A 24,020-nucleotide genomic window follows, 5' to 3' on the forward strand; every position below is an offset into this window, starting at 1 on the left:
ATCACGGTGCGATGGACGCCCAGTAACACCTTTAACGGCGACAAAAAGTCAGCGCTAAAGGTCCCATACCTCTAGCGTTTAACTGTTTGACGCCGCTAAAAGTATTTATGCGAAAATAATGGCAGTGAGCATCTCTCTCCCTATATATATATATATATATATATATATATATATATATATATATATATATATATATATATATATATATATATATATATAATGTTTGAAGCACATAGGGAAGAAGAGCTTAATCCTTAGCTTGTCATGGAGTAATTTGAAAAACACAAGAAATTCTACTCTCAAACAAAAAAAGAAAAACATAAAATTCAAAGCAAGAGAATATACTCCTAGACGTTCTGTACATTAAACAGCTTACTTCCATAATCAGCATTACAAGTCTAGCATTTTCTTGCTGTTTCGTTTCCTCTGTAAGGCTCTAAAACTAGCCCAAAAAACAATTAAGTCATTGAAGACCATTACAAACATTTGAATATCAGGAGCTACTGAAGCTTTCTCAAACAAAATTGCTAATCAGCAGCTAATATGGAATAAAAATATTAGGCAGGGCATTGAAGAGAATCTTATTCAGGCCTTGTTGAAGTGATGGTTTTTAGCTGCGACCCACATCAACAAATACAATATGTTTGAATGAGCACCTTTTGACTGTGAAAATGAGAGAACTTGCTAGCCCCACCACAACAAGCCAAGCAATTGAAAACATGCAGCTACTCTCTCACTTTGCTAGTATGCTTCTTTGCTTTGGTTGAATCCAGTGATGCTGACTTGTTTTCTTTTGTTTCTGCTGATTCTTTCAATTTCTCCAAAGCTGCTAACAGACAAAGATGAGAATAAGAAATTACAACTTCAAGGGATTTCAAAGACATACAGATCGCGTACCAGAGGAATAAACAGGCTGAAGACGTTCAATAGAAGCGGCTGGTAATTGATATTCACTGCATTTGTTGATACCAGCTTTTTGTAACATCATCTTGAAGCGTTTAACCTGAAGGGAGATAAAACCGTTGCATTCTTCCACATAGCACAACAGAATAGCCGTTGCAGAGAAAAAAGTATGTTCTAACTTCTATATCGACCATAGTAACCTTGCTACTTAAATAACAAACTTCAGAAATGTGATGCATGCAAATAACCATGTCAAGCTTTGATCTCTTTGAGAAAAAACTTTCAAGTGACATCCTTCGTGATAAAGATTATCCGTAACACTTTTTATGTCGATGAAATTATGTGATGATTGAGTGAAACTGAGGCGATTTTTGCTTTTCCAAGTTCGTGATAAAACAGGAGCAAAATGGCCCAAACAATGAGCTAAAACCAGTAATACTTATTTGTAGAGAATTCCCATCTCTTTAAATGAGAGAGCTCTTCCAAATTCTTATTGCTTTTTCTCCCGAAACCCAAGTACTTGAATCAATAGACCAACCAAACACAAGATATTATTCATGCATTGATGTTGCATACGCACATCTCAATGCAATGTTCATGAATAACTGAGTTAAAACAATGACAGATCATTTCTATATTATCACTTTCATGATCATTGTTCCTAGTTTTGGGCATGGTCCTAGGACAGGAAAAACTGTGTGATGTGTGTATATGTGAGTCCTAGGAAAGGGAAATATTTATTTTTCTTATGAGAAAAAATGAGTTCCACAGAAATACTCTTCCCCCTCCCATTGAGGACCAAACCGAACAGAAAATCATGGCAATAGACAATTTGTGGTACAGTTTGTAATGAAACGAAGAATACATGTGCAAACACACAAGTCCACTAAGGGACATACACATAAGCGATTAAGAGCTAGAGAGCAACACTAAGAGCACACACAAATATAGTCAGGTCCCCACACCTAGATTTTTTGGAATGGTTGTGTCGTACCCTCCTTACCTGTACATGCACCCGCACCTAGGTGACATAGCCCAATGGCTAGCAATAAAGACAAAAAAATTATCCTTGTAAAAGGAGCAAAATACAAAAATAAAAATAAACAAAAATGAAATTACATAATATCCTAAAATACATTCTAATATTTATAACTATAATCACTTGAATATATATGTATATATATAACACCACCACCCCCTCAAACTGACAATAAAATCACCAAAAGTTGGCCAAGGAAAAAGAAAAATAATGTGTCAGCAATGCTTTGGTGAAGAAGCCTGCAAGTTGGTATTTGCTTGTTACATAGGGAAGCTAAATAGTGCCGCTGAGAAACTCTTTGTGAATGTAGTGACAATCCATTTTTATGTGCTTTGTGCACTCATGAAAGGTGTGATTGCTGGCAATGTAGATGGCACTATTGTTGTTGCAATACATTTTCGATGAAGTAGAAATGATGACGCTCATGTCCTTCAAAAGATTTCTCAGCTAAACATCTCTCTAGTAGTAGTTGTCATTGCACGGTACTTGACTTCGATAGAAAAACACATTTTCGATGAAGTAGAAATGATGACGCTCATGTCCTTCAAAAGATTTCTCAGCCAAACATCTCTCTAGTAGTAGTTGTCATTGCATGGTACTTGACTTTGATAGAAAAGAACGACACATTTTTTTGTTTTTTGCACCTCCAAGAGATAAAAGAGTCATCAAAAAAAATATATAATAACAAGTTGTAGAAATGTGATCATTAGAATTGCCTCCCCAATTTGAATCAATGTAAGCAATTAAATTTAGATAATAATAAGAGAGAAATAATCCTTTAGTTAAAGTACCCTTGATGTATCGGATTATCCACATGACTGCACATATGAACTGAAGTGAGTGCATGATGAAACTAACTGGTGTTGTGTACTGCATGTGCTATGTCAGGTCGAGTAATAAACAAGGGATCCAATCGATTGTTCATACAGCATTAGATTGTCCAAAGGAATCCAAACGTTAACTCTTGGTTTAGCATTGATGACTTCAGGTGTGTCTACAATCTTTTCATCTGACAATTCTGACCTAGCAACAATTTCATTTGAGATCAAACATACCCACGAGGAAAATATGCAACTTTAATACCAAGGAAATACCTCAAAATACCAAGATCACACGTATCAAAATTATTTTCAAGAATAATTTTTATATCTTCAACTCATTTTCTATCACTACTAGTAATAATCATATCATCTACATATAATAGTAAAATAATGATGTTTGTCCCTGTAGTCTTGACAAAAAGAGCAGTGACAGTGTGACAAAAATAGCAGTGACAGTGTGACAAAAATAGCTTTAGGAGCCTGCTTGAAACCTTCTTCATTAAAGTCCTCATTAAGAAATGCACTCTTAACATCTAATTGATAAAGTGGTCATTTCTTAATTGAGGCTACTGCTATGAGAGTCATACCACTTGTCATTTTAGATACAGGTGCAAAGGTTTCCTCATAGTCAATTCAATATCCTTAAGTATACCTCTTAACCACTAACCTAGTTGTGTACCTTTATAACGTTTCATCACTCTTAGTTTTAACTTTGAACACCCATCAACATCTTATCATTTTCTTTCCTAAGAGAAGACTTACTATTTCTCAAGTTTTGGCCCTATGGAGAGCATCCAATTCAACTTTCATAGCCTCTACCCTGTAAAGATGATCCTTGGCCTCTTTGTATGTGAATGGTTCATAAAAGGCATGAACAGCTAATAGACAAACTTTATATTTAGGAGAGGACTCATAGGATGTGAATCTATTAGGAGATTTGGATATTTGATCAGACCCCCTAAGATATGACTCATCCATGGATTGATTTTGCATATACTTATCAAGTGCACATGGGTGTTCCTTATTGATTCTCCGAGAATCTTAAGCTCTTGAACATCATTGGTCTTGTTAACATTATCACCACTACCAACAATGTCCGCAGAGACAAAAATATAATTAAGATTATTATTAGAACTAACAAAAATATAATTAAAATCATCATTATTAGAACTAGGTTCATTAGAGATGCAATCAATATCAGTCTCATATACTTCATCAATGTTTGATGATTCATTTACTTAGGCAATGAATCAAATAAGAAAGAGTAATCATTATCTTAATCATTTCTTTCTCAAAACCATTCTCATCTTCAAGGAAAGTCACCTTTCTCGAAATATATAATTTCGCATTTTTTAAATCATAACATCTATAGCCTTTTTTATGTTTCCCATAACTAAGAAAGACACATTCAATGGCCTTAGGAAACAACTTGTCATTTCTTTCACAAAGCACAAAATATTTACAACCAAAACCTATAGTCTTTTAAAAATTGGTTCAATATCAAGGAGTTTTTCCAAGGGAGAGATGCTTTTCAAAGCGGAAGATGGCATTTTATTTATTAAATAGGCCGCGGTGAGAGCGGCATTGACCCAAAAGTTTTTAGGAACATTTTTTGAAATGAGTAAGGTTCTAGTGGTTTCTGTTATTTGCCTATGTTTTCATTCGTCAAGGCCATTTTGTTGATCAGTTCTTGGACAAAAAAATTTATGTGAAATTTTATTTTCTTTCAAATAGTACGTGAACTCATTTGATATAAATTCACCAGTTGAATCTGAGTGAAAGGTATGAATGTTGGATTGAAATTGATTTTTAACAAGGTTATGAAATTCCTTGAAGAGAGAAAGTTTTGGATTTTTGCCTAAGAAAATAAATCCAAGTATATCCAGTATAATCATCAATAAAAGTAACATAATAGGAGAATCCTCCTTTAGACATGACCGGAACGGGTCCAAATAAATTCAAATTCAAAAGGTCTTCAAGTCTCATGAGTTCTAGAAGGAAAAAGAAGAGTTTTCATTTCTTCAAGTATACAATCTTCACACGCAATATCTTTTTCATTAGAAAATTTTTCCAGAAAATGAAAAAGAGAGTTTAAATACGAATGACCTACTCTTTTATACCAAGTTTCAATATTTTTTTCTTGGCCATAGCTACAAAAAGACTTTTTTGGTATACATAAAAAATCCATATAATATAAATCTGTTTTTATGGTTTTTTTTTAGATGAGGAGATTTCATACTCATGATAAGATATTTAAGATACGGAAAGCAAATTTAAAGTTAGTTTGGGAATAACTGTTATTTTTTGAACAAAGAAATTTTTAGAATTATTTTTTAAATCCTTAATACTTGTAACAGTAGAAACACTAGAAAAAATTTCGTTGGTGTGACAATCGGATAATAGAGATGCATTAGGTGCCATGTGAAAAGAGACTCTCGAGTGAATAATTCATGGTGACATACCTAGAGGAGATCAAGATGATACGATGGCACCCGATGTAGAAGTAGAAGTAGAAGTCTTCAAATATTGTTCTAGAGTAGCAGCTAATAGTGCAATTAAAAGATCTTTAAACTCTCCTCCTTTGTTGACATCACTACTTGTTTTAGAGGAGTCTCCAACTAAGGCTAATTTCTTTAACTTAGGGCAAAGTCAACTTTATGTGCCTCAACTCGTTGAAAAAGTGGCAAATGATTTTTTTACCACCTCCATGGTTTTGTTTTCTAAAGTGTGGAGGCTTATATATTTTAGTAGTCACCTCGGTTTTAGAAGCGGTAAGAATAGTGTCACTAATTTTTTCTTCTTTTTGCTCATTTAGTCTTCCTTCTTTCATACTTAACTTCGGAAGAGTCTCATGAAGAGAAGGAATCTTGGATTTGTGGAGCAACATCATCCTTACCACTTCGAATTTGGGTCTTAGACCAAAGTTGCCCGTCGAAGAAGCAGGAGTGAGAAGCGATTCAAGAAGCAGAAGTGGGAAGTGAGGCACTTTAAAATTTTAGGGAGCGGGAAGCAACTTAGAAGCGAACCAAGAATCGTCTCAGAAGCGAGAAGATAAGCGAACCAAAAGCGAGTAGAAATTGAAAGGGAAGCGAAAATGTATATTTTTTAATTTATCAAAATATGAGATTTATATTATCATTGACAAAATAAAACATGACTAGATAACATTACTCAGCAAGAGTATTACTATATAACATACATATTAGAGAATGCTTGCAGAAAAATACAAAAAATCACATAAATAAGACTAAAAGTCCCCCAAGATATTTACTAATATTCCCTGTTCATACATGAGCTTTTGAGTTTTGACCATCATAACCCAAAGTCCAAACAAAGTGAGGAGCTCGCCATATATGCATTGTTGCAGACCCCACATTTAATTCTTATCAAAGTGAATCCCAGTCCCAGCCATTATATTTAGTTCATAACTTAATATAAATAAGATCACCCACGATATTTAGTTATTTATTATAATCCCAAATAGAAAACCGAAAAAGAAAACCAGATAACAGAACCTACAAGAAAAAAGTGTTCCAAATTGCTAATATGATTTGAAATTTTGAATTGTATGAAATATGAATCATGCTTTTTAATTGTTATAACTGCATATATCAAATAATCAAACTACTTTTATATAAGCTAACTGATTGACAAAGCATTATCAAAACTTTCAAATCATCAGATGTACACTTCAAAGTCTCATAGCATGATATTATCACAAGAAAAAAAATCCAAAAACAGGGAAAGAAACAAAAGTGGGAGAGACAGAGGGAGAGGAGAGTGAGAGACAGAGATAACCGAGAGAGGGAGAGGAGAGTGAGAGACCGAGGGAAAGAGAGTGAGGCAAAGAGACAAAGCGAGGGAGAGGAGACAGAGAGACGGAGAGAAGTGAGAGAGGGAAGGAGAGTGAGAGACGGAGAATGAGTGAGTGACAGAGGGAAATAGAATGAGACAAAGGGAGAGAGAGTGAGAGGCAGAGAGACAAAGAGCGAGGGAGAGGCAGAGAGACAAAGAGTGAGGGAGAGGCAAAGTCACAAGTGAGAGACAGAGAGAAGCAAGAGAGGGAGAGGGAGAGACAGAAAGGAGAGTGAAAGAGAGAGTCGAGGGTACCTGAAGATTACACCCATGGTCGCCCGAAGCTGGAGGAGGAGATCATCACTGAGAGAGAGAGAGAGAGGAAAGACTTGGGAAAGTCGAATAGGGCATTGACTTTCCCTTTTATATGCCCAAAAAAATTGTTATGCCCTTTAAAAAAAGAGTATTTCATTGTGTTTTTCTTTTTTCGGTAAAAACTAAAATCATAAGGGCTAAAAATGTCCTTTAATAGGAAGCTTACTTCCAATTAGGGGAAGCTTGATTCCTATTGAAGGGGAAGTGAGCTTCTTATTTAGGGGATGTGTGTTTGTTCTTAAAAAGGAAGCGTGCTTCCAAGCGTGTTTCTTCTTAAATAGGAAAAAGCACGCTTCACATTTCAAAAGGGTGTTTCCCCAGGCGTTTCGAAAACACGGCGTTTTGCACTTCTAAAGCACGTTTTGGGGAAGCGTGCTTCCCCGCCCGTACAGGCGCTTCCAGTAACCTTGACTTAAGACATTGAGGAACATAAAGAATTGTTCTTGTCTAAGGCACAAATCCCTAGTAGTTTTCCACTTAGGCTCTAAGACGGCAAATTTCCTCCATAGAAGGGTTATCTCGTTGTAGTGGTCACTAGGGATGCACACGAACCAAGCTCGGATGTTCAAGCTCGACTCGCCCAAGTAATGGGGTGTACACACTCGGCTTGAGCCTGAACCACTTGTGTTCGAGCTCAGCTCAGTTCTTTAAGCTCTGAGCTGGTCCGGACTCGGCTCGGTTCGTTAAGCTCAGTTTGTGCATCAAAAGGCAAATGCAACAAAGGAGATGAGAGAGCGAGAAAGGGGGAGAGTAAGGGGAAGACTGAAAGAGAGAGCGAGAAAGGAAGAGAGTAAGGGGAAGACTGAAAGAGAGAGCGAGAAAGGGGAGAAAAAGGGAAAGACTGAAAGAGAGAGTAGGGATGCATAACAAAGCTAACCTGAAGTCTTCCACCACCAACCCTCCTCACGTTTTCGGTGAGAGAGAGAGAGAGAGACCACAACCATAGTCTCCCTTTTCCTGGTGTGTGAGAGAGAGAGACCTCCACCGCTACAGCCTCCCCTACCGTTTCTCAGAGAGAGAGAGGGTGAGACGGGGCTCGAGAGAAAGAGAGAACGTCGAGAAGGGGTAAAGGGGCAGGTGGCTCGAGAAACCTCGAGAAAGGGTGGGGGTGGGTGGGGGGGGGGGTTAGTTCATTCAAGCTCGGCTTGATAGCTCATCCAAGCTTCAAGCTCAACTCAATTACAAAGTGGGCGAGCCCAAGCCGAGCACCGTGTGCACTGCGCGTCACGCAACGCATGCACGCGGCATCTCACGACACGCACGGGTGCAATGTGCACCTTGTACACGCAGAAATGTCTCGCACCACGCGCAGCACCATTGCTATGCGCGCCCAACGTGTGTGGAAATGGCCCACGCACACGCGTGCCACTGTTGTGCACGTCCATCCCCTGCACGCCTGCTGCAGCACACAGTAGGTCGTGCATGGCCTATGCACATGCAGGCAGGCCCAATTTGGGCCTGCTTGCTACGGGGTTTGCCCGGTTGTCCCATGCACATTGCGGCCAGCCAATCCATCACTCCTAGGAGCATTTCCACCGCACTTCGCACACGCCCAAGCATCCATTGCCACCATTGCACTACACCATGCCCATGCACATGACACACACTTTGCATAGCCTAGTGTCGAACACAAGCACAAGGCACACTTTGTGGCATGCACCCCTCTCTTTTGCACCGTGCACCGTGCCAAGTCCCATACCATGGCACGCTACAAGACTCTTCGAGACTTTGAGTGCAACAATCACAATGCTTTGTTTTAATTAAACAATCGAATTCCCTTTGATCGTACCAATTCTGAGTTGGTTATTCGATGCCCGGGGAAGGCCCAGTGAGGGATCGTTCCCTATTTGTCCACCGGCCTGGTAAGCGCACGGATGCCTTATCCTTGTGTGCCATGGAGCATATAGCGACCCCATGGGCACGGCCCCAACATAACCTCGCCCAAGCCAGCTCGGTTCGTTGTGCATCCCTAGTAGTCACGGATGGTTTTATCGCATTGTTTTAGTGACATCATTTTTTTATAGAGATTTCAATAATGAACCATGTCTTTCATAGTATACATCGCTCTTAGGAATTCTCATACTACCTAAATTGGGCCACACTATCAAAAGTGGAAGTGTCAACACTACTTACAATCCATGCAAGAATCTTTGCATTGTCCATACATCACTCCATATGTCTTCTTTCAAACTCAAGAGTGGCAACGATCTTTTTGTCTTCTTCGAGGAACTTCACATTTCCATCCACAATCTTTGTGGATGAGAGTTGAGGCTCCGAGCAATCTTCTTCAATGTACTTGATAAGACCTTTGGATAGAATGTGAGGCAAGAGAGACAGAGAAAGTTGACGAAGATTGAAAGCTTTGGCACATTCCCCAAGACAAAGCTCAATCACCGCGTAGGTCTTCAATAGAATCAAGAGCCTATTGACTCTGATACCATGTAATGAAACGAAGAATAGATGTCCACACACAAGTACACTAAGGGACATACACATAGGCCATTAAGGGCTAGAGAGAAACAATCAAGAGCACACACAAGATAAAAAATATAATTTTATTAAGTCTTAAAATGCTCAAGAGAAGCATAGTAGAAAGGAAGGGGTTTACCCATTATATATAAAAAAAAAGGATAAGAGAGAGAGAGCTAACCCCAACAGCTAGCTAGTTAGCCGTTGGGCTATTCCTAATGGCTAACTAGCTAGTTGTTGAGTCCCAACGGCTAGCAATAAAGACAAAAGTGACCTTATAAAAGGGGGGCAAATACAAAAACATGAAAATAAAAATAAACAAAATTGAAATTAGATAATATCCTAAAATAGATTCTAATATTTATATATATAAATATATTCACTTGAATATATATATATATATATATATATATATATATATATTTTACAGAGTTGCAAAGTTTCTTCTTGTATATAATCCTAGGACAGTCCTTTTCTTAAAATCCATGTAGTAAGAATGTTACAGTTTTCCTTTACATTTTCTTGTTCCAAACATGTACACACAGGTTTAGATTAACGAAGTCAAAGAATTTAAATTTTAAAGGACAAACTGCCTTTTCTGGACCGCCATGTTTTCACCTTTTTGTTCCTGATATATATACCTCTTTAGCACTCTCCTATATGGCCTTTTGGCTTAAGAAACCCATGTATCCGGCCCCTCCCCCCCCCCCCCCCTCTTTATGTACTTTGCTTACAAGTTGCTATAAAGAAGTTTTATGCACTGCCTCCACTCCTGCACGTGCGTTGTGAGTTTGCCTGTGCGCTTAAAAGGCCTGCTCTTGGTGTTTGTGACTACCCTAAGCTACGTCGCGGGGGCCTTCGCTTCTAAGCCCGTGATACTGCCATTGTCTGCACTGACCATGCAGCTCGAGTTTACCAGTAAATGAGAACTATGTTTGCAATGACCCAAAACAGTTTCAGTCTTCGTAACTTACTCTTAATTTTCATTAGTTTCAGCTACCACAATATCCTCCAAATTTTGCATCAGTTTCATTGCAAAGAACTTGTCAACTATAAAACAAAACAAGAGGTTGTGTTACCAAAAGCACAAAGTTCATGCAATTGGTAACCCAGTCCTTGGCGAGGGTCCCTCGTCAAAAAAAAAAACTACTTAGCCATCATAGCTTGATTTAGCCCATAGTAAGGAAAACCAATACATAACGAATGATTGGATGATATTGCATGAAGCCCCTTGGAGGCTCGCGATGCTTCGTTAATTAACAAATCAACTAGTCTAGGACACTCAAGAATACTCATACTTCTTTTCAAGCTGAATGGGCCTTCATGCTTATGCAATTGATCCCATCTTGTAGGAAGCAAAAAGAATAAAGATAAAAGACAGCTGAAAAAACATTATGAAACTCAAACATGAGGCATATGTTACAAAGAAGAAACACTACCTCATCCTTCCGCAATAATGAGAAACAACGTCCAGGCCGACCTGCCCGAGCAGTGCGACCGGCCCGGTGAATATATGTCTTGATATATGGAGGCATATCATAATTAATAACATTGTAAACCCCTTCAATATCCATACCACGAGTCATGGCATCTGAAGCAACAATCACCTGTATGTCACCTGCCCGGAAGGCATCAAGTGTTTTGCTGCATAATAAATTTGTTTACATATTAGCATTCCATTAGCCACTGATCAATTTACTATAAAACATTAAGGATACATTGCATGTGGAAATCAACACTTTAAATAGAAAGTTACCTTCGTATAGACTGATGCTGAAGACGTGAATATACACTAATTTTTGAAGGTAGTGCACCAAAGCAATTCAATAATGTACCCAGCCTGTGGGTTGATAGTACAGATGACGTAAAGATAATGCTTTTCTCTCCCTTCAATTCTTGAAGAAGCACAAATAAATACAAGGGTTTCATCTTCAAATCACAAATCTGAAATTAAAGAAAGAGCAAAGAATTAGTCAGGCTTTTCCAGAATAAGCCACTGTTAAATATTGAAATGAGATGGTGTGATAAAGCATTACCAAACCCATAACATCATTAACTTGGAGAATAACTTTTACCAGTTTGTAAGATTCTAGCTGGTCGGGGAGTTGATATCGTATTCCAGAAGCACCACTAGTCAAGAATAAAGGATGATGCAGATCAAGTTGAGAAAGCTTGCTAGGATCTCGTGTCAATGTTGCAGAAAGAGTCATCTTCCTGACTCTTGGATATCTCTTATTCCCAAACCCCCTCTCAGTGCCCCTACAATGAAATTATATGAAATGATGCTGCAGTGTAGGAAGAAATACAGACAAAACAGGGAAAAAAGAAACACAGCAAAGGCTGGGACTTACAATCTTCTTAAGGTTTTCAAGAACCCAAATTTTGGGAAAGATTTTTCACATCTAAGCATCTGTTGATCATTCATTTGAGTGAGCTGAAGAACAGTAGGTAACCAAGACTGATATGCCTCTCTCAGCAATCTGTCAGTTTCATCAACTACCTGTGAGCATCTATGTGTTAGATGTCCAATATATTTTGAAAACCATACACATTAATAAGTTTGGACAAGTATTAACAGAATAGTAATATCATTTTGTAATATCATTTTGCTAAAAACAAAGATAATGACTCAGCCATCACTCCAATTTTGTCTGCTGGAAAGAAAACAATGTCGTTAGAAAAATGTGATTCCTTTTTTTTTCCTTTTGGCCATTGATATGCATGACTGAGTTCATCTTGACTGCAATTTTTCTAATGACATGAGAAAGTACATAGAATCCCTTTATAAAATTTATCATCATCTTTCAAACAGACCCTTTTGGATAGAAGCGCTCCTAGAGATGATGGCATTAACCATAATGGTCACTTAGCTGACTGGTGACATCTTGTATCTTACATGAAACAGTGGCAACAAATAGTAACATGTGCACTTTGTGTAAATTAATATTTGTATGCATTGTTAGATGAATGTACTCTAATATAGCAAGAAAAGCAAGCACATTGAACATATAAGAGGATTGAATCCAGTTATACAGCAAACATAAACTGTGATCAGAATAGAGGACTTCATATTCATTTAAGCTACAATACATGCTACAATGCATAACAGATTTACATAATTTGAAATAATCACACATAGAAAGACGAGTGGAGGAGATCCCGATATTTAGTGATCATGTTTCTTTCTGGTAAGCTGACGGAGATTGACACAGTGGGATTTGAATCCAAAATTTGTTAACCAAGGTACTGATGACATATCAACCCAGCTATCATATTCAAGCATATAAGTATGATTTCAAATTTAAACAAGATCATAACAATATCCTTGATAGCTGTAAGTTTTCAACAACTATGACATGCTGGAGCACTTCGTACAATCCATTCCAGATTCATGGCAAGTGGAGCTTCACAAAATGGGTCACCACCAACTATCAGTAAGGCGGAGCATTTGATAGCACTGAAAGTTTCTCCCAAGGGAGAAACTTTCAGTTTTTGTGTGGGGCCCACACACCCTATCAAACAGGGAAGAAAAACCTCCCTACTTTTTGGGTTGGGGGAGGTTTTCCTTCCTGTTTTTGAGGAGAAAAAGTTGCCGGGGTACCCAGCCACTTTTTCCCCCAGATAAAGTTATCTTTATACTGCAGTCAAACAACCCCTAAAATAATTCTTCTCCTTGAGGAACGGAATACACGTGAAAACAGGGCATTTTGTTGGAAAAATATGATAAGAAAATATGAAAACAGGGCATTATTAACACAGGTAGGCTATTAAACACTCATTACGATGTATATGTGCTAGAAACTTACTAGATAGCAAAGATGCTCTAGTGTAAAACCTTTTGTGGTATTTATGTGGTCCATTAGTCGTCCTGGTGTGGCTACAAGTATGTCTACAGAGCTTTCTAATGACAAGCAAAGATCTGGATCATAAGAAATTCCCTGCGGAAACTTGGGCCTCTGAACCAGAACAGAAACTTCTTTAGATATTGAAGACTGTCCAACTGCAATCCCTACATGCAGGCCAACTGCAGTTGCGAGTGCACAGAATACATCCTTAACCTGGATAAGGGTAAGCAAAAGGACTCATCAAAAGAAGACGAAGCGAACTAAATATGGTTCACAAAAAAATGTTAGAAATAAACTAGACATAAATAAAATTCCTTTAGATACGAGGGCAGATCATTCATTTTAATATCGCCTTGATTCTGAACTTTCAACAAAAAAGAACAAAAAAAGCAGTAAAACAGAATATTTCCACATTTCTTCATGAAAACACCCAAGCAAATTATGAATGGTGGCTGTAACTCTGTAAGGATACTCTGGGTATTGTAGCAATAGAAGCAAATACATGAAACAGTAAGGTGTAATATCTCTTGTATATAGGATGTATCAGCAACTGAATCACATACCCAGATATATGCTATGAAATCAGAAACAAATATGCCCAAACCCAACACTGGGTGTGCACATGCAAAAGTGTGTGACTAATGTTTTCCTTCATATTATTATTTTCATCTTCTCACAAAACTATCATGCTTCAGATGATCTTAGAATACAAATATCTAACAGTGATTACGTTAGCTGTTAGATCTTGACTAAAATATTGACCACTTTCCAATTATCAGAATATATGGTGAGAGAGAGTAGAGTTAAGGTTTGTTACTTAGTGGGCTTTAACAAGTTTAACTTGTCCCTTCTTCGTGCCCTTAACGATTTCTGAAAAATCATTGTGATGTCTTATATTCTATGTCACATGGATACAGATGTGGGAGCAAGACACGATGTGGATACGCTTGGTATGATATGATAATTTTCAAAAATTATGGGGACACAGTTGTACACATATATAGATGTATGCATGTGTGTGTCTATAAAACAACAATTTTAAATCATTATAATTAGTAACATCAAACAATGACACTAAGTTGCAATTGAAATGTAATGTAATGTAATGTAATTGATGATAAATTTTAAAAGAAAAAGAACTCAAGTGAATACGAAATAAGGAAATAAGTTCATAAAAGAAAATAAACAAAGTTAATGACACTGTTAACTGTGTGGGAAACTGGTTTGACTGTGTCCATGAAGTGTCTGAGTGTCGTGCCATGTCGACATGTGATACTCATGCTAAGTGAAGTGTCCATGTGATATAGCTTACAATAACTGTCATCAAAAGGAATTTCTGAGATACCATTGTGACGCCGTACATTAATGACAAGGGTGCTTTAGTTGCAAAGTCATCTTCACTATTGCTAGAAATGTAAGAAACTCTTTTAGCAAAAATGGCATGCACCTTTGTAAATGTAGCAAAATTCCCTTGATGCTGTCAACTAATGCAAATGGATTCTGGTATATTTGGAGTTGTTAGTACAAACTACACAGCACAAAAGATAGGTTAAGATCAAACCAGATTGTTCAAGCTTGGCTCCCATGTCAGTGGAGATGAAAAAGAGGACATAGGATACACCACCCTTGTGTAGTTTTCCCTTAAGAATAATCAAAAGGGGTACACAAAATGGGGGGGTAAGTTGGAGTACCCGTGTGACATAGCTTGGCTCTATATAGCTTCTACCGAGCTCAGCTTGAAAAGAGACAGAAAACTAATCCAAATGTTTTCTCTAAAAAAAACTCAATATTTTGTAAAGAGGATAATAGTGACCAGTACTTGAACTAGATTAACTGTCACAAAAACCCAGCATGGGAACACTACACCAAACACACACACCGGTCTGTGGCTCAAGCAATTCGCCATAGATAGCAGACTGATGGATGGGTCAAAAAATTTGGGATGCAGATCACAGTTCATTGGTTGTGATCCTAAGATCTGAAGCAAACACTTTAGCTCTGGGTACACATTCTTAAAATAAGATCTGAATGAGTATTCATATAGGATTTCGATTTATGAAATAAATTTCAGATTTGGATCAGAGTTGAATCAGAGTTTTAAGTCAGATCTATGTTCAGATTTGGATATAATCCAACCAATTTGTACTTGTTACATGTGAAAACCTTTGTTTCAGTCTTTTTTTACCAGATTCAATATTACCGTACATATCTTAGATATGGATTCAGACTTACATCACCAAATATAAATGGGATCCAGATATACTGCACAAAATCCATATTATGATTTGGATCAAACATGATTTGACCCATAACCGATCCATTTACACCCATAGCCTAAGTCACATGGACTCGGCAAACCAAGTGCCGCACCCGCGTCGACGCGACGCAGGTGCGCGTGCGGGTGCGGCACCCGGTGCGGTCAACCCGACCTTGGGCGCAGTCAACGCACCCAGGGTCATTTTGGTCCAATTTTCGTACTTAAAAAAAATGCCCGATCAAAAGGGCTGCGAAGAGAGGAATAGGGCAAAAAAATTTTGCCCTAATCCTTCCTTCCTCTCCTCCCGACGCTGATCTCTCTGCCGGACTCCGACGCCGCCGATGACCTCCGACGGACCTCTCCTCTCCTCTCCTCTCCTCTCCCGCGCTCCTCTGCTCTCTCGCTCACCTCCTCTCCTCCCGACGTCTCTCAGGGGAGCCCGACGCCACCTCCTCCTCTCCCTCGTCGCAGACCTCCGACGATCGCCGGCGTCAACGCCACCCGCAACCCCGACGACGGCTGGAGCTCGCAAGTACGCTCCTCCTCTTCCTCCACTTCTCCCTCTGTCTTCTCCTTCCTCCCTCTCCCTGTGTTCGCCGGCAGGAGGCCGGTGGCCCCTGCCGCGCCTTCCTCCCTCTCTGATTGCGAGAGGGGGTCCGGCAAGTAGCCAGTAGCCCTGCCGCCCTCCCCCTCTCCTTTGGGCCTACCTGAGGGTCAGCAGGTGGCCGACAGCCCCTGCCGCCCCCTCCCTCCCACCTCTTTGTCGCCTGAGTCCTATCTGGCAGGGGCTTCACCCCTGTCGCTCGAAGTTTCGACAAGAAAGGCGAAAACCTGCCTCCCTCCATCTCCTCAGGCATCGACATTTTCCTGGTAGGGGGTTTTGCCCCTGCCGATTGTTTTTTCAGCAGGAGCAGGACTCCTATCTACGGGCTTTCTTTGGCAGGGGCTTTGCCCCTGTCGTCAGTCATTTCTCCAGCAGAGGCGAGGCCCTTGCCGGCAATCCTCTTTCGGCAGGGTACTTGCCCCTGCCGACCATCTTTCCTCCAACAGGGGCGAGGCTCCTGCCAGCAATCTTTTTGGCAGGGGGGCCTTGTTATTCTCCAGTAGGGGCAAAGCCCTGTCGAATGTCGATATTTTTTGACAGGGGCCTTGCCCTGCCGACTGTCGTTCCGGCTTTTGGATTACCGAAATCTTACCTGTATAGTTTTTTTTTCTCATAAAAACATATTTTTTCATTAAGAAATCATGATCCAACAATCGATTCTCACTAAATCAAGCATGCTAAACACATCTAATGGTTTGGATCTGTCATAACTGACAGATCCAAACCATTAGATGTGTTTAGCATGCTTGATTTAGTGAGAATCGACTCTTGGATCATGATTTCTTAATGAAAAATTAAGACACTTCAAAACTATAAAATTAGCGATATATCTTGTTGTTTTCGCGAGTGCTTAATTAATCCTATAAAATATATTTTTTATAATCCCATGCTTAAAAGTGTTCACTTTTGTATTAATGATCAATGTTTATATGTTTTTCTCGTACATTTCGGTATTTATTTATATGTACTACTACTATATTTTTTAAACTTATTGTATATGTTATTGCCTTTGCACTCAATATTATAAATCTTGATTGTGTGCATAATTGATTTTAATATAATTTTTTTGTATTTTCAGGACAAAAATGACAGATAAAGATAAAAGACTTTCGTCATCCTCATCCCCACATGTGAGTTTTGCTGCTAGTGTCGCTGATAGTTGTGGTGGGAGTGATGATGTGGGGCCACTATGGGTACATGTAGATAAGCTTGCAAAAACTGAAAAAGAAGGTGGTGGAAACAAGAGACTTCGATGCAAGCTCTGTGAAAGAGATTTTGTTAGGTCTTACACAGGAGTGAATGCTCATTTGTTGAAGATACCAAGACATAGCATTTCAGGATGCAAAAAAGTTGATGAGGCAATGCAAAAACAATACAAGAAAATACAAGAATAATATGAAAAGAGAAAGACAATGAATGATTCTTGTGCAATTAGTGTGTCATCTGTAAGCCACCAAGAAGATGCTGAAAAAAAAAAAAAAGTCAATATAGGAGGTAGAGGAACGATACAAGCAGCATTCAATACATATGGAAGGGAAGATATGAATAGAAAAGTAGGGAGGTATTTTTATTCTAGTTCACTCTCATTTAATGGGGCTAGAAATCTTTATTGGAAGGATTTAGTAACATCTTTGGCAAATTGTAATTTAAGTGGTTATGTGCCTCCAAGCTTAGAAAAACTACGAACCACACTTCTTGCAGAAGAGAGGGCAAATGTAGAGAGATTGCTGGAGATTAAAAAATATTCATGGGAGCAAAATAGAGTTTCTATTGTTTCTGATGGATGGACAAATATTCAAAGGCATCCACTAATCAATTTCATTGTTTCTTCTCTTAGTAGCCAAGTATTCTTGAAAGCAGTTGATGCATCTGGGAAATATAAAAATGCTGAGTATTTGAAAGGGTTATTTATAGAAGTCATAAAAGAAGTGGGTGATCAGAAAGTAGTACAAATCATAGACAACGCTCCAGTTTGTAAAAGTGCAGCGTTGAGTTTAGAGAGTGAGTACCCTCATATTTTTTGAACTCCCTGTGTAGCAGGGCTTAAAACTGGCCCTAAAGAGCATCTGCGACCCCAAAGAAGAAGAAAATTCACATGCATATGTTTTATGTTCATGGATTGAAGATTTAGAAAGAAATGTCAAAAGCATTAGGAATTTTGTTGTTAACCACCATCATGCTAACGTTATATTTAATAAACATTCTGACTTGAAATTGTTGAAGGTTGTTGAAACACGTTTTGCGTTCATCATTGTGATGGTGAAGAGGATTAAAAAAGTGAAAAATGCTTTGGTTAGCATAGTGACCGATGAAAATTGGATATTCTATCGTGTTGATGATGACGTCAAGGCTCAAGAAATTAAGAAATTCATTGTTAATGATGAGTTTTGGGACAGAGTGGTATACTTCCTTCAATTTACGGAACTTATTTGAGAAATGTTAAGAGAAGTTCATAAGGATGAGCCCATGCTTCACAGAGTTTATAAAATGTGGGATAATATGATTGAAAAAATATAAGTTGTAGTTTTCAGCATTGGATGATTCAGAATTTTTTAACGATATTCATTCAATTTTAGTCAGAAGATGGGATAAGAGCAATACTCCTTTGCATTGCATGACATATTCTCTTAATCCAAAATATTATGCAAAAAAGTGGCAGGCAGGTGGTATTGGTTGTATCCCTCCAAATTTAGACCCAGAGCTATCAAGACATAAAAATATGTGTATGACAAGACTTTTTCCAGAAGCATATCTTCTAAATCAAGTCACCCAAGAATTTGAAAAATTTTCATCTTCAAGATTGTATGGACAGGCATTACTCGCGAGAGAGTAGGATAATATAGATCCTATCACATTGTGGTCAACATTTGGATCAGAAACACCTTTTCTCCAACGTCTTGCATTAAAATTATTATGGCAGTCTGCTAGTTTATCTTGTTGTGAAAGAAATTGGAGCACATATTCTCAAATCCATAACATGAAAAGAAACAAACTCACCAGCAAGCGTGCAGAGGATTTAGTATATGTTTATTCAAATGTTCGACTACTTTTTTGAACCAATGATGAATACAAGTACTAATTTGCTATTTTAGTTATTTGATTATTTCTTAGTTTTTTATTTAAATATACTTGTATTGTATTTAACATTTTCAAATTCGGTTTGTAACACAGACAAGAAACATCTAAATTTTGGGATGTAAACCCAGAAGAGTGTGACTTTGAGAGAGAGCGTGATTTCAATATGACAAACATGGATTTATCTGAACTCAGTCTTCTTTCTTATGATGCATTTGATGATGAAGCAGAAAATTATTAAGATCCATTACTTCATCGTCATATACATTGTAGGATATACTTTTGGTATGTAATTTAGTTCTTTTCTGCTTTACTTATTTGATTGATATTTAGGTTAATTTGATTGCGGTATTAGTTTTTGTGATGTCAAATAAAATTGTAGAATTGTTAATTTGATATATTGCATGCATGATGAATGATATTATGACAATGTTAACTGCTAAAACTTAAAAATTATATATATATATATAATATAATATAATATAATATATAATTTTTTACAATTTTGCCCAGTCACACCCCCGCACCCAAGGTTTTCTAAAGTGTCGCATCCCTGCACCCGCACCCATGTGACATAGCCCATAGCAACAAGTCTTCAACCTTATGCAAAGGAGAGACAAATTTTTTGGTAAAAAAAAAACAGGATAACATGCCTATCAATCTTTAAGCTACGAATACCATGAAATTGTATCGCATGATGCCTTTGTCAAACCTGAGCATGTCTCAGCTGAAAGATTAGAGGTTCTTGAATATGAAGTTGTCAACAGTTAGATAGACATGTGTTGGGATCTTGTAACTTGCACAATTGTCCAAGTGATGCATACTGCATAGTCACATTTAGTCATAGAAAGAGTTTTGTAATGTTCTTTTCTGATTAGTGGTAGTTCTGAAAACAGGTCCAGAACCTTATTATAACTGTATAGTAAAACTTTATTACACTTCTTAACACTCCCCCTCAAACTTGAGATGATGCAAGTGGAATCATCCCAAGTTTGGAAAAGGAATGACTCAAGCAGAAGCAAGTGGACTCCTATGGAAGCCAATTGCAAATTAAAACACTCAGATGGTGAAGTTCTTGATGATCCTACTGCATACAGGCAGTTGGCAATAAGTTTGATTTACTTGATCATCTCCAAGCCCGGATATTACTTTTGTTGTGAATGTGGCGAGCCAGTTCATGAATGCCCATAGATCATCTCACTTGGCAGACTTGTGCTGAGGATTATTAGATATATTAAGAGCACAATGCATTATGTTTTACTCTTTTATGCATCATTTGCATTAGAGTTGATGGCATATTGTGATGTAGACTTTGGGCAAGTGTCACAAGATCAGCATTCAAGTATGGAATTTTGCATACTTTTGAGGGGCTCCTTAATATCGTGGAAGAGCAGAAAAGCAATTGAGTTGCTTTGTCCATAACAAAAGCCAAGTATCGTGATATAGCGCAAGTCATAGCGAAGATTACATGGTTAAGATCTATGTCACACGGACTCGGCTAGGGGGTCGACGCACCCGCGTCGACACGCCCCGACACGGGTGCGGACACAAGTGCGGCTTCGGACAAGGGGCGGACACGGTCAACCAGGTCTCGGTCAACGCACCGGGCGGAGTCCGTCCACATTTTGGACTCAATCAACTTTGATCGAGTCTATTTTTGTCCATTTTTTAGGGCAAAAAACTAAAAAAAATCGAATTATATATATATATATATATATATATTTTTTTTTTAATATATATACATATATATAGCCGAGTCCCCGTGTCCAAAATTTTTGAAATTGCACTGCACCTGTGTCGCACCCGCACCCATGTGACATAGGTTAAGATGGTTATTGCAGGATAATGGAGTTACTGTAGAAAAGGCTAAAAACTAAACAAAAGTGACAATTCTTAAATTTCATGGAAATTTTTAACAAAATCTAAAAATGATAACTGCCAATTTAGAGAAAGCACATGAAAGTGAGTCAGAAGCACGACAGGAAACACATAAAAAACATGAAAAATAGAGTGAGAAAACATATAAGAATAACAGATGAAGTGTGTGGAAAGCATACAAGAAGTGTGGGAGAATCGAGATTCACATCAAGTTTCCGAAGCGAGGAGTATCGCGCTTCCGAAGCAGGTTTCTGGGAAGCGGGCTTCCCACCTATCTAAAAAGCTTTCCATAACTCCAGTTTTTTCCTACCAATCACCAAACGACACTTGAATGCCCGCCATTTCTCTTGTTCAGTCTCATCCGATGCACCAACATGTTCGATGTTCGTGACTTGTGAAACAAGTGAAAAAGGAGAAATTCCAGTGATATGTAGCTAGATCCAATATTGAGGCCAAGTACACTCCATGGGCAGACTAAATCACAAGTACCATGAGTTCATTATTTACATCAAATCATAGACAGAACATCTACTCAAATGTTCAGATGTCAAAAGATGCCAAAAGCCTTTACCATCCATGACTAGAAACCTGTACTCAATTACTACAAATAGTTTCTAATTCCACAGAAAAATCAAACTTGTTTGGAAAAGTTCCATACCTCAACACAAGAAAGACTTTTCGGAACTCTTTAAACAAAGTCATGTAATATGTAGTATCCATAAATACTACTACATGTGTGAGTGTCACATAGTTAGATGTACATAGTACACTAACATATCTGCACACACACACACACAAAATAGCGTAAAATAATATCTTAGAAAAACAAAAAACTTTGTGAATGTTTTGACTGTATTCTCAACAAGCTGACGCAAATATTATGCTGAGTTTCTAGATGCAATTTAAGTAATTCAGTGATTGAGGATGAAGCCTTCTTAACTTTTTCCTTTGTTTTTCCTTCAGGATGTATGAAACATTGATCTTCACCAAAACTGTTATGCTCACTATTTATTAAGTGATCTATGAAAAATGTGGTTGGCAGATCGTGCAACAAAATATATCAGAACCTAAAGGAAAAAAGGCACTTCCATTAAGTAAAAAATTCTAAAAGTACAGAAAAGGAAAAAAAATAAAGAATAGACAATTAGATGGGCCAAGCATCTCACAAGCATGTACTTGATTCTTGGAACTCCAAACAAAGCCAAACCTCTTTTTTTTACTCAACGAACAAAACCGTCTATATAAATCATCCTAGTAAAATGTCTCACATACTATTGAGAGATAGATACTAGACTACCAACCTGCAATGCAAGATCACGAGTAGGAAGCACAACTAAAGCCCGCAAACATTTCAATTTACGGTTGGAGAGCATTTGGACAATGGGTAAAGCATAAGCCAAAGTTTTCCCACTTCCTGTTGGTGAGTTTATGCATAGATCACGCTCCCAGGCACCTGGTCCAATTGTCTCATGCCAAACTGCCACTTGAATTGGAAACAGTGAATTGACTCCCATTTTTTGCAACGGCACCACCAATCTGGACAAATCAAACAGAGACATATCCACCACTTATCCCAAACTGACATAATTGGCAACCACCAACTAAGCTTCAAAACTGCTGCCAGATGCAGTAACAGCATGTTTCTAACAGATACAAAATGCACCAACATCGATTTGCAGTTACAATACAGTTAATTTATGGTAGAGATATAGGTGGCATTGGTTAGCATTTCCTAGCACCTTTCTGTACCTACTTCATTTTTTTATTGATATAAATAACTGATGTGACTTTGTATGCTTGTTTCACATTTCAGATATCAAACAATTTCACCAATTAGCTCATATTAGTGTCAGGCTACATCCCAACTGCTGTCATCAATTTGGCAAAAAGAATGCCCTCTCAAATAATAAAAAAGGTCAGACTTGCATGAAAAACTGAGCTGGTTCCTAATCCAAGCATACATGACGTTTTACACAAGGTTGTCCGTATCGTACCATATTGTACGATACATGTCGTAACTGTGAAGGAAAATGATACGATACGCACTCATATCGCAATACAAGTGTGTATCATACCTGTATCATACTAGCTCCGCGCACTTAAAAAGGGCCGAAAAGTAATTTTTTCGTTTTTGGGTTTTAAAAACCTCTTGAGGGCCAACTCCCTCATTTGTATAGAGGTCATTAGAGAGGTATTCACGCATCCTAAGACTCGTGAGAGCAATTTGAGGGTCGATCCGTGCACAAGGGAGAGGGTTTTTGCAATTTCATCAAGAGTACATTTTCAACATTTTTTCACTCAAAGAAGTGGGTTAAGGTAAAAAAAAAACCTATTCTTTCCTTTTTATTGAGCTTTTTTGGAGTAGATGGCATCAAATGATCCGGCATGGCAATGATGAGTGAAAATTGGTTGAAAATCGAGTGCAACTATCGTCATACTATTATTTCGAGTAGTATCTCTCTCGGTTGAAGCATTATTTAGCTGGGATACATCTCAATGTTGCGGCCTGCACGTCAAGGAAATTGTCGGATGTCGTGAAATGGCAATGTCAGCAATTACTTACTGGATTGAGAAAAAAAACAAGAAAAAAAATATGCCTGAGGCAAAAATGGGGTATGCGGAGCCCTGGGAGGACAAAAATGCCCCTTGCATAGTAGCAGAAGTAGGAAGTTTTGCAGCAAAGGAAAAAGGTGTGGTTAGTGCTAGTAGTAATGTCACGGACACAAAAAGAAGAAGAGAAAGAGGGAGTTCTTCGAGAAGAGATAGAGCTAGAGGCTCTATTAGGAGCTTTTTCTCTCTTAAGACTGCCCTTGGGGCACAACCCGGCATTCGTATTACTATGAATCCTCAACATTTAATCGAACAGGCGAATGTCGCGGTTGGGAGATGGTTTTATAATGCTTATATTCCCTTCAATACAGCAAATTCATTTCATTTTCAGGCCATGATAGATAGCATA

The 24,020-nt window shown here is 38.2% G+C and overlaps 1 protein-coding gene across 3 annotated transcripts in view; it reads right to left on the bottom strand.

The window, feature by feature from the left end:
- Positions 1 to 325: 325 nt before the first annotated feature.
- RH1 (RNA helicase 1) overlaps positions 326 to 24,020 on the bottom strand; it is a 29,769-nt gene continuing 6,074 nt past the window's right edge. For 2 of the 3 annotated variants that reach the window (XM_089983115.1, XM_089983117.1), the window contains 8 exons: positions 22,363 to 22,597; positions 13,209 to 13,460; positions 11,754 to 11,902; positions 11,439 to 11,661; positions 11,159 to 11,346; positions 10,842 to 11,046; positions 898 to 1,003; positions 326 to 826 (listed from right to left, as the gene is read on the bottom strand). In XM_089983115.1, the coding sequence (XP_089839241.1) occupies positions 726 to 826; positions 898 to 1,003; positions 10,842 to 11,046; positions 11,159 to 11,346; positions 11,439 to 11,661; positions 11,754 to 11,902; positions 13,209 to 13,460; positions 22,363 to 22,597 (1,459 nt within the window). In that variant the 3' untranslated portion in view covers positions 326 to 725. The remainder of the gene's footprint in view (positions 827 to 897; positions 1,004 to 10,841; positions 11,047 to 11,158; positions 11,347 to 11,438; positions 11,662 to 11,753; positions 11,903 to 13,208; positions 13,461 to 22,362; positions 22,598 to 24,020) is intronic. The other variant, XM_089983116.1, reaches the window with a different exon arrangement.

The sequence above is a fragment of the Nuphar pumila genome, chromosome 12, assembly GCF_984573655.1.
Source record: "Nuphar pumila chromosome 12, dmNupPumi1.hap1.1, whole genome shotgun sequence".
NCBI lineage: Eukaryota > Viridiplantae > Streptophyta > Magnoliopsida > Nymphaeales > Nymphaeaceae > Nuphar > Nuphar pumila.